The sequence below is a fragment of the Sinocyclocheilus anshuiensis genome, unplaced genomic scaffold, assembly GCF_001515605.1.
Source record: "Sinocyclocheilus anshuiensis isolate Anshui unplaced genomic scaffold, SAMN03320099.WGS_v1.1 scaffold469, whole genome shotgun sequence".
Classification (NCBI taxonomy): domain Eukaryota; kingdom Metazoa; phylum Chordata; class Actinopteri; order Cypriniformes; family Cyprinidae; genus Sinocyclocheilus; species Sinocyclocheilus anshuiensis.
This window is the reverse complement of record NW_015537995.1, coordinates 1,321,384-1,332,720: the sequence shown is the minus strand read 5'-3', so window position 1 is coordinate 1,332,720 and position 11,337 is coordinate 1,321,384. Positions and strand designations below refer to the sequence as shown.

Genomic DNA, 11,337 nt, shown 5'->3' with positions numbered 1-11,337 from the left:
ACAACAACAACAACAACAAAAAAAAAGCAGTAATATAGTGGAATATTATTACAATATAAAATAAAAAAAAATTTATTTGAATATATATAATTTATCACAGTTTCCACAAAAATGTTAAGCAACAAAAACTAATTTATATTTCACAATATTACAGTTTTTACTGTATTTTTGATTAAATAAACGCAACCTTTTTTCAACAACACTAAAAAAAAATAATTATTAAACATTTTTGACTGGTAGTGTATTCAAAAAAGGTTTCTGATTTAGCCTAACTACTTTATCACCTGCAGTGCAGCCAGGGCCGTTTCTAGCCAATTTGACACCTTAGGCGAAATCCCTCCAGTACGTGCGCTCACTGGCGCCCCTTCAGCTGGTGGCGCCCTAGGTGACCGCCTAGCTCACCTATGCCTAGAAACGGCCCTGAGTGCAGCACATATTTTCCAGACTTATTTGCAGTCTCATTCTGTGGGGACTGAGTGTGCACAGTTTGATCTGTACACTGCAACACAAAGCAGCAGCTGCTGTACGTCTGTGACATTAGACTGGACCAGACCAGACCAGACCAGGCTTACAGCAGAACACTCAGCGCTGGTTCATAGCCGAGTCTGCAGTCAGCTGAGACTAATTTTCATTCAAAGCTTCATTGAGTCTCCAATTATGGAGGCCTATCAGAGCTGTTCATTTTCCTCACTGGTGCCATTCTCACAATGAGAGAGGAGCTAAGAATACATCACAAATACACAAACATGTGACAATATGACTAAGACTTAAACCTTTGAGGTCTTTTCAATTTAAAACCCACTGGACCCCAGATGGTGAATGCAAGACTAGATCCTGCTGGTGTGTACAGTAGATTAAAGACACACGTCTATTTTCATCCTGTTCAAACTGCATGAAGGCAGAAAGGCATTAGCCCACTCTGGCAAAAAATAGCGCGATAAGAATCAACCCGTCTCATTCTACCTTATTAGACTGAGGAAGCTAATCAAAGGTACATGTTCACCTCGGTTTTAACCTGCGTTATTCAATATGGAGGTTGAGCAGTAAGATCAAACCCTGAGTTTAAAACACAAAAGGACAAACACGGGCCCTAATTTGGCGGTAAAGCCTAAGCTGGCAGGAGACAAACAAGGAAAGAGGCAGAGATCTCTGACATTGAGAGTTTATCCGGGCAGCTGCCTTATCTCGCCGGCCAGACAGTTATCAAATGTGATGAAATCGTGGATTAATCCAGGTGGGATGCCGTGCGATCACAGGCATTGGTTATATTTTTAAGTGCTGACGAATGAAGAGCTTAAGGAAGGGGCTTTAAAGGGAAATCTATCTGCTGCGGTCCGGTTCAGTGAATGCCGGCACTTGGAACGCAAACCACAGGCGAAATGGGCCAAGGGAAGTAACCGTTATTGACAAACCACATCAAACGGTCCCGCTGGCTTCAAAACGCTCGGCACAAGTGCTCCTCCATCCCCGGAGACTTTCATTCTCGGCATAGCATACCTATCATCGCTCTGATGACGCATGAGCGGACGGCAGCTTCAGAGACATACGCCAGAAAGAGTAATTGGTGAATTTGATGAAAATAAGATTCGGAATAAGTCGGAATTTGAAAGGCTAATAATGATTTCTCTAGTAGGAGTAGGAAAAATCAATAAACCTTGCAAAGCCCTAGCCTAGTGGTTTGTGCCAGAGCTGTAATGTCACCCTCAGATATTTGAGTGATTTTAAATGTTGACTTTGTTTAGATACATATAGATCATTCTATAAATTAATAATGAATGAATAAATTAATTAATAAATAAATGACTAAATGATTAAATAAATAAATGAAGAAATAAATGACAAAATGACTATATATATGGGTACCCTAGAGCCCCCCCCCCTCTCTCTATATATATATCATTTATTTATTGAATTGTATTTACCTTTAGCAGAAAATACTAGCTACCATCCTAAAATATGTAAATAAATAAATAAAACTAAATAGACATAAAATAAATAAGAAAATAATTTATAGACATGAATAAATAAATTATATACAAATGTTTGTGTGCAATACATATATAATTCACTCATATCATTTCGTAATATTTAATATAATTTTTTTATTTAATTTTCTGTAAAAAAAAAAGTGTGTGTATATTACCATTTATTAAATTGTATATATCTTAAACAGAAAAAATCACTACAATTACCCTAAAATATGTAAATAAATAAATAAAATTAAATATAAATAAAATAAATAAAAATAATGTATAGCCGTGAATAAAGAAATTATATAAAAATGTGTGTGTAATACATATATAATTCACTCATATCACTTATTAATATTTAATATAATCTATTTATTTAAATTATTGGATGCGATTAATCGCGATTAATCGTTTGACAGCACTAATTATTAATATATTTAACTTTCATGTTAAAAAAATTCTACCACTACAAAATCATGTCTTAATCTTCTTTACAGAACAAATATTTTTTCCCCTTCTTCTTGTTTTTGCTTTGGTCATGTGTTATCCATTCTAAGTTATCCACAAAAAAATAGATGGATGACATTTAGCTGCTCTATGGGTGATGCAAGTTTGCAAAAATTCCTGTTTCCATTCTCCATTTCCTGTCCTCTCTCTCTCCTGCTCTAAATAAAAGTATTAAAACGACCAAAAACACTCTTGATGTGAGGTCCTTTGAGGTTTACTTTGGGGAGAAAACAAATAAGTGAATATAAACAGTGATATCCAAATATCCTAGAGGGTCCAGATATTCATATGGTGGCAGGACCAGGTGTGAAGTGTTCACAGGATATCAGGATATTCTCAAAGGAGAAGCGCGTGTGGGGGACTATAAATAAACGGGAACTCAGGATTCAGCGGATGCATGCTCTGAATGACGCTCAGGCAAGAAGATTGCAAAGGAAATATGATGTGGTGCTAACCTTGGGGTTGGCACCTTATCCCGAATACTCTGCGGGTTAAGACGTAGAGAGCTGCAAAACAAACGGCCAGACAAAAAAAAAAAGGGGAAAAAAAGAAGCTTGGTCTAAATGTGAGATGAAAACATTACATGGGAGCCATGCTGATGGACAAGCATTGCAAATGCAAAACATACAATCACACATACACAAAGCCTTATGTCACTCACATTTCACATGTTCTCATACTGTATTAATGGAATATATACAGTATATATATATATATATATATATATATATAGAGAGAGAGAGAGAGAGAGAGAGAGAGAGAGAGAGAGAGAGTCTTATTTAGTTATGTATTAATTTATTTTATACTTAAAATCTTTGACATGCTGATGGTAAAGTGCCTCATACCTGCATACCTTTCAAAGGTTTGGGGTCAGTATATATATATATTTTTACAGAAATCAATATTTTTTTTATGCATTCAGTTGATCAAAAGTGGCACTAAATACACATTTCAAATAAACACTGTTCTTTAAACTTTGCATTCACCAAAGAATCCTCAATAAATAAATAAATAAATAAAAATATTAAGCAGCACAGCTGTATTTTATAATAATAAGAAATGTTTCTTGAGCAGCAAATAACTTCAAAAGGATCATGTGACACTGAAGACTGAAGTAACGATGCTAAAATTCAGCTTTGCATCAAAGAATAAATTACATTTTAAAATATGTGACCCTGGACCACAAAACCAGTCATAAGGGTCAATTTTATGACAATTTTTGAAATTGACATTTATACATTATCTGTAAGCTGAATAATTAAGCTTTCTATTGATGTATGGTTTGTTAGGATAGGACAATATTTGGCCGAGATATTTGAAAATCTGGAATCTGAGGGTGCAAAAAAATCAAAATACTGAGAAAATCACCTTTAAAGTTGTCCAAATGAAGTTCTTTGCAATGCATATTACTAATCAAAAATTAAGTTTTGATATATTTACAGTAGGAAATTTATAAAATATCTTCATGGAACATGATCTTTACTTAATATCCCAATGATTTTTGGCATAAAAGAAAAATCGATAATTTTGGCCCATACAATGTATTTTTGGCTATTGCTACAAATATACCCCAGCGACTTAAGACTGGTTTTGTGCTCCAGGGTCACAATAGAAAACAGTTATTTTAAATTGTAATAATATTTTCACAATATTACTGTTTTTACTGTATTTTTAATGCTTATAAGCATTAGAGATTTCTTTCAAAAACATTAAAAAAGACCCAACCCAAACATCTGAATTTCTTAATATTTAGACACATATAAAGTACATATTTCATATAATTCATTAAATGTGTTGCAAAGTGCAAAACACTATATCAGAGCACTGTCCAACAATGCTCAAACTGTTTCCAAAATAAAAAAAAAAAGGTCTTCAAAGGTCCACAAAACAGAGTTGCACTCCTCTAGTTCTATGCTCTCTTGCCCAGGCGGGACTGCCTCTGTAACAAAGGTTTCTTTGCAGTTTCTCACTCCCCTGCGAACCACTGATGCTCACACATTTGAGTAATACTTTGCTGAGCTGGTATTTTAGGAGCAGCTTAGGAACAGTATAGTTGGTGTTGCAGATCCTGTTCTCTGATACCATCACCCACCTTGTCCTGCCTGACCTCACCGATCCTCATGAGGGCCAATTAATTCTAATTAACTGATGCTTTTGGCAACAGCAGTGATGGCCACTCCCACAGCTTACATTACTCTTGAAAAGATACCACAGTACTTTGATATATACCATGAAACTGAATGATTACCTTGTTCTGATATTAACTGGAGCTCAAATTTGGATTCACCAAACTCTGATTATTAAAGGGTGTTCAGATAAGCCGCATTCTTCTGTTCAAGCAGAAAAGTCTCAGTTAAAGTGAAACATTTTCAATGAAGTGAAGCTGGTCAACATTCAGGATTTATTCATGTTAAAGCACTAACACAAATTATTACCTGATTTAGCAACACAAAAACTTCATATATTTGATTAAAAATACAGTAAAAACATTAGTATTGTGAAATATTATTGCAATTTAAAATATCTGTTTTCTATGTTAATATATTTTCAAATGTAATTGATTTCTGTGATGCAAAGCAGAGTTTTCAGCATCATTACTCCTTTCTTTAGAAAGTTTAACTTTCCAGGAAAGTTAAACTTCCTGTTTGTTTCTGCCGTGTTTTTTGAGTTTGAGCTCCGTCAAGTTAATTCTTTATCGTCAATTTTTTTTTTTAGTTTAAAATCAATTTTATATACCATAATTTTCGTTTCTATAACGTGTGAATATATCCCCTATCGTATTCTACAACAAAAACAATCAGAGCGCCTTGTTATCACTAGTTTTATTTTGATTTCCCGAGTCCGCTATTAGCAAATAGCCCGCTAGCATTGCCAGCGTGGTTGCCGCTAATCTCGCTTACATTACTAATACTCTATTCACACACATTACCATTGTTTTACTCACTGTTACTTGCTTTAATGGCGGATGTGTGTCTACCTTTGAGTGCAGGTGAGGACAGCACGTGAGGACAGCTGGAGGCCGTGGAGAAGCAGATCCGCGAGCTGGTGGAGAGGCAGAACCAGCTGAGCGAGCGGAGAGCCGTGCTGGAAACATCCCAGGCTGACGCTCACAAGTCCGAGGTAAGTATACAGCGCGCTGCTAATTCTCCCACCACCTCTACACCGTGTGTTTCTCTGCACAGGCCCGGTGCACCCAGAACGCGATCTTCTCAGATGTCCTTCACTCCGGCGCCGGGACACCACGTACCCTGGGTGCATCCCCCACGGAAGACGCGAGCCAGGCCCCGGGCGACGACCTCTCCCCCTCCGCCGCCTCCAGTCTTCGAGATCTCCACCCGGAACCGCTTCGCTCCCCTCCGCGAGACGGAACGCGACGCTGTGATCATCGGAGACTCCATCGTCCGGCACGTCCGTGCTACGTTAGCTGAAGGTAAAGTGCACACTCACTGTTTCCCTGGTGCTCCTGTTCTCAATGTTTCTGCGCAGGTACCCGCGATCCTGAAGGGCGAGGAGAGCCCCGGAGCGGTCGTGCTTCAAGCGGGGGTTAACGACACCAAGCTGCGGCAGACGGAGACGAAGTTGCTTTGCAATGATTTGTATCGTGAAAAGCGCTGTACAAATAAACTTGACTTGACTTGACTTGACTTTAGTGTCACACGATCCTTCAGAAATCATGCTGGTTTGCTGCTCAAGAAACATTTCTTTTTATTATCAGTGCTGAAAACAGTTGTGCTGCTTAATATTTTTGTTCTTTGATGATTCTTTGATGGATTAAAAAAAAAAAATTTAACTTCATTGTCACTTTTGACCAACTGAAGAAAAAAAAAATACTAACCCCTAATTTTTAAACCGATAATATACATGTTTTAATGTAGACTGCCTGTCCTTATGGACTTGCAGTGTAACTATGATTTTTGCTCTTTTTTTAACCTGAGGCACGAGTCGAAATGATCTTCTGTGGTAATCCACATTATGCCATGAAAGCCGTTGATAGAGCTTAACTTGTATTGAACCTGCAACTTTCCTTTAAAATCCAGCTTTTAGAGAGAGAATGAGAGAGAGATTACAGTCCAAGATGTCCCGACGCCTTTATCCTTCAGATATTTCACCACACAGGAAGGAACTTCATCAAAATTCATCCTCAGCTTGAGATCTTGTTAACTCTAGATGATTAGGGTGTTATGAGTGGGGAATCTAATTTCGGCTGTGCGAGGTCTAATCTTAATCACCAATTCAGCCCACGAATCCCAGGGCTGCCCCCTAAACCAGCTGTTTGGAGAAAGTCAAATATTGCAGCTTCATGTTCCTGTTATTGCGGTGTGAATGGAGCCAGATATGACTGCGGCACCTAGTGAAACCTTTGACTGGATGAATATTTGAAAAGCATTTCGGAGCCGAGCACTTCACTTTCCCAGAGGAGTCTGTGTTCGGGGATGCATTCATTACGGCCTTCATTCTCGATGTGTATCTTCACCCCGGCCAAAACAAACCGCAGCAATTTCATCAAAGATGTGAGATGCAGCGATCCCGTAATCAGTCATGATGGAGCCCTCGGCGTCCCCCCGCGCACTTTCTATTCTCTGCCAAAATTGCGAGTTCAACCGCTGGCAGCCTTGTCGTCCGTGATTGAGGATAGAATCGGTCGGTTTGCCGCCCATTGTGCATATTTATTTACTTCCAATTACCATTCTTAGCCATCTGTGTCAGGCATACTCATATAATACAGTCTTTGATGGGCGAAGAATACCAAATTTACCAAGGCGTACCTCGGCCATGTGAAGTGTGAGAGACATTTGCACACATCCGCACACAGTCACACAAAGAAAACATTGCTTCATGTTACAAAATATGGTCAAAACGATGGCAATCTACAAGCATAGAAGCATCAGCGTTAGCTTTTGGAGCCCCTCAGCATGTGGCCCCCAGACAAACTGCAATTCTGTGGCAAAGGCAACAGCTGGGCTATCAAGTGCACAAGCCATGCAGAGAATCTCGCATTTGTCAGGCTGCCCGATACATTGTCCCACTAATATCATCATGCATCACGGAATAGCATGAATCATCACTAGGCTGCTTCCAGTTGGTGATACGGTCAAACATTCACTCAGAAGCATGCTGTATCATTTTTAGATTTGTAGCGAACATATGGAAGCTGATAAATGAAGCATGAGACGCTATTAATATGAGCAGGGGAAGCACATCCTCTGATTCCATGATAACGCAATAAAATGAGCTAATCCGTACTTGAAAACCATTATGTGATTAATGCGGTGTAAGATTTGAGAGGCCTCATCACTTCTAGTGTGAGATGAATGCACTTTTCTTTAGGGATCTCACATTACAGATCTGGCACAAACCACACTAGCTCCAACTAAGGGCATTATGGGTAATGCAATCACAAACAACATCATTTAACTTAAATAAAAATGACAACACCAACAATAAAAAAACATAATAATAATAATAATAATAATAATGCTGTTGTTGTTATTTGTATTTACATTTTGTTAATAATAATAACAATGTGATCATTTTTATCATTTTTAATACTTACCTTAAGGGAATTATGGGTAAGGCAATCACAAACAACATTTAACTTATATAATAATAATAATAATAATAATGCTGTTGTTATTTGTATTTACATTTTGGTTAATAATAATAACAATGTGATCATTTTTTATCATTTTTAATACTTAAGGGCATTATGGGTAATGCAATCACAAACAACATTTAACTTATAGAATAAGAATGAGAATAAGAATGCTGTTGTCATTTCTATTTAGGTTAATAATAATAATGTGATCATTTTTTATCATTTTTAATAATTTCTTATCTTATTTACTTTTCTTTATTTATTTTTTTTTCCCTAAGCTTTCCTATTATTGTACAAAAATCTTTCATTTTCTAAGTCTTTGTTTTTTTTTCAATACATGAGTCGACTTCCATGTCTTTTTTAGACCTCAAACTAATCCTGCAGGAATGTGGTGCTGTTGCAGCAACTGCTCATTGTACCTTTTAATTATTCCAAATGACTGAACCACATAATATTGGGTGTCATGCAGAATATCTCAAAGACAAAGCGGACAACTGGCAGGTATTTTCTTACGACTAACCCAGTTAGTTAGCATGAAATTCAGACGCATTATGTCCAGGGATGTAGTCTTGCTTATTTTCAGCCATGTGACCTGACCTTGCAGCTACCACTTCAGTGAGGGCATTACAAGTCACCAATTCATTCTACAGTTTGTGTTGGAATCAAATGGATCCTGTAAATCAGTATGTAAAACATTATGCCAAACTTAGCACAGAATATTGTCCATAGAGGTTTTGTTCAATTTTGTTAAGGTATGAAAATGAAAATTTCATAAATGACAACTGGTGACTTGCTGTGCTGTTGTTAAGTGGCTAAAAGAAGGTTACAGCATAATGGAAGTATAGAAGCACCCTTAGCTGGCCCCCCACAGCACTGTTCACCCCTAAAGCAGCAGTTACTCACGCTGGCACTGGCCCCAGGAGACACGTGTCCAACCCCAGCAGCAATCGATGCGGGCGCCGTATCGACACAGCCCATTGGACGAGGCCATCTGTCTGGGCCACCTGTCAGGACACAGTTTGATCAGACCTTGACCAATCACTGCACAGAAATCAGTTACATGGGAATAACATTGCCAAAGAATTACTATCTGTCTGTCTGTCTTTGTCTGTATGTCTGTCTGTCTATCTATCTATCTGTCTCTGTCTGTCTGTCTGTCTGTCTATCTATCTATCTATCTATCTATCTATCTATCTATCCATCCATTCAAATACTTGAAAAGTTACCACAAAACGTTTTTACATTTTTTAAGAGATGATGCAATATATTGTTTATAAATGCTCATATACATATGCAAGGAAGAATCACTGAAACTTCAGTAAAGGGTTAAATAAAACAATTATTTTAATATTCACAATTAAAAAAAAAAAAAACTGAGAATGTTTTAAATACATTATATTTGAAAATAACCAGCTCAGTTAATTTTCTCTCTTATTTTGTCCTCTCTGTTTAAATACGGCCAGGCGTATTAAGTAGAAGTTTAATTTTAGGTTGTGTGCTGTGCTTTCCCTGTATCTATTACCCATGATCCATTTATGTTACGTCATTTGACCTGTGTACATTCACTTTTGCTTATTTTCACAGACCTTAAAAGGTTTTACTTCTTCACAAAAACATTTGGAGCGCTGCTGGTGAAAAAAAAAAGAAATCTGTAATCCCAGTGTGCGCTGCCAAGAAACTCTCAGATTCAAAAGCACTTCAGCTGTACCTTTATTTTCCATTTTATGGAAAAATCGGTTTTAAACGGCCCTTCACTGTTGTTTCCAAGAATGATATTTTCCAAAAATCTGTATTGTTCGCTCACATTGTAACATATCTCCTTCTAAGAACATCATTCTTATTTCCCATAACTTCCCTCTAGCTATAGGCAGCAGGAGCACAGACAGACTTCATCTTATCTGTGCTCTGTGTGTGTATCCAGCATCAACATACGAGAACATCTGCCTTTGGTGTGGTACAGCACAATGATAACTCACAGTGGTCTTATCTGCAGCACCTGTGTCACTGAGTACAACGGAAGCTTTGTGAATATATAAAACCTCACTGGCTGACTGATGCAATGGATAAGACAACAGGAACAATAGAAGTTACCTCATGACTTGCAAATGTGCTAGAATGTGCCAAATTCACAGCCTTAAATGGATAGACGGATAGACAGACAGACAGACGGACGGACAGACGGATAGACGGATAGATGGATAGACGGATGGACGGACAGATGGACAGACACAGATGGACAGATAGACAGACTGACAGACACAGACAGACAGACAGACGGACAGACGGACAGACGGACGGACAGACAGACAGACAGACAGACAGACAGATAGACAGACAGACAGACAGACAGATAGACAGACGGACAGATACAGACAGATAGGCAAGATGATAGATCAGTGGATGGACGGATGGGTAGACGGACGGACAGATAGATGATAGATCGATGGATGGACGGACAGATGGACAGATAGATAGATGATAGATTGACGGGTGGATAGATGGACAGACAGATAGATGATAGATCGATGGATGGACGGACAGATGGACAGATAGATAGATGATAGATTGACGGGTGGATGAACAGATATATGATTGATGGACAGACGGACAAACATAGATGACAGATTGATGGATGGGCGGACTGATGGATAAGATGATAGATCAATGAACGGATGGACAGATAGATGATAGATCGATGGACAGACGGATGGACAAACAGATAGACAGATGATAGATTGATGGATGGACGGACAAACATACAGATAGATAGATTATAGTTCAAAGGAAGGACAGATGGACAGACAGATAGATAGATGATAGATTGATGGATGGACGGATAGATAGATAGATAGGTAATTTAATCTACTAGGCATTGTTATATATTTTTTAAATCATCACAAGAAATATCACCCAGTTCTATAAGTTGCATGTTACACAAGTGAGACAGGACCTGAATTGTGAATTTTGCCCACATGCTGCATCGGCTTCGGTTACTCTGGATGGTAAGGCAGTGAAAATGCTAATGCGGGCCGTCCTGCTGCCAGTCACTCCAGTAAGAAACTGTGATGGTAGCACTAAATGAGAGTGACAGGCTGAAGGGAAAATGTTTGCGCGTGCAGCTCAGAAAGGGAGAGGAGACTTCAGAACGCCTCTAAAGACACTGCGCGCATGTTAAGAGGATTGAGTCCAGGCTCCTGCCTGTCACTCCACTATATCTCACCTGAAACATACATTTAATCACACACACACACACACACACACACA

At 38.3% G+C, this 11,337-nt stretch overlaps 1 protein-coding gene across 4 annotated transcripts in view; it reads right to left on the bottom strand.

Annotated features, from left to right (window-relative positions):
• The window catches only part of npnta (nephronectin a), a 53,367-nt gene that overhangs the window by 33,343 nt on the left and 8,687 nt on the right, over positions 1-11,337 (bottom strand). For 2 of the 4 annotated variants that reach the window (XM_016470346.1, XM_016470363.1), the window contains exons 2-3: positions 8,977-9,077; positions 2,933-2,983 (exon numbers count right to left, since the gene is read on the bottom strand). In XM_016470346.1, coding sequence (XP_016325832.1) covers positions 2,933-2,983; positions 8,977-9,077 — 152 coding nt within the window. The remainder of the gene's footprint in view (positions 1-2,932; positions 2,984-8,976; positions 9,078-11,337) is intronic. The other 2 variants (XM_016470355.1, XM_016470369.1) reach the window with 1 other exon arrangement.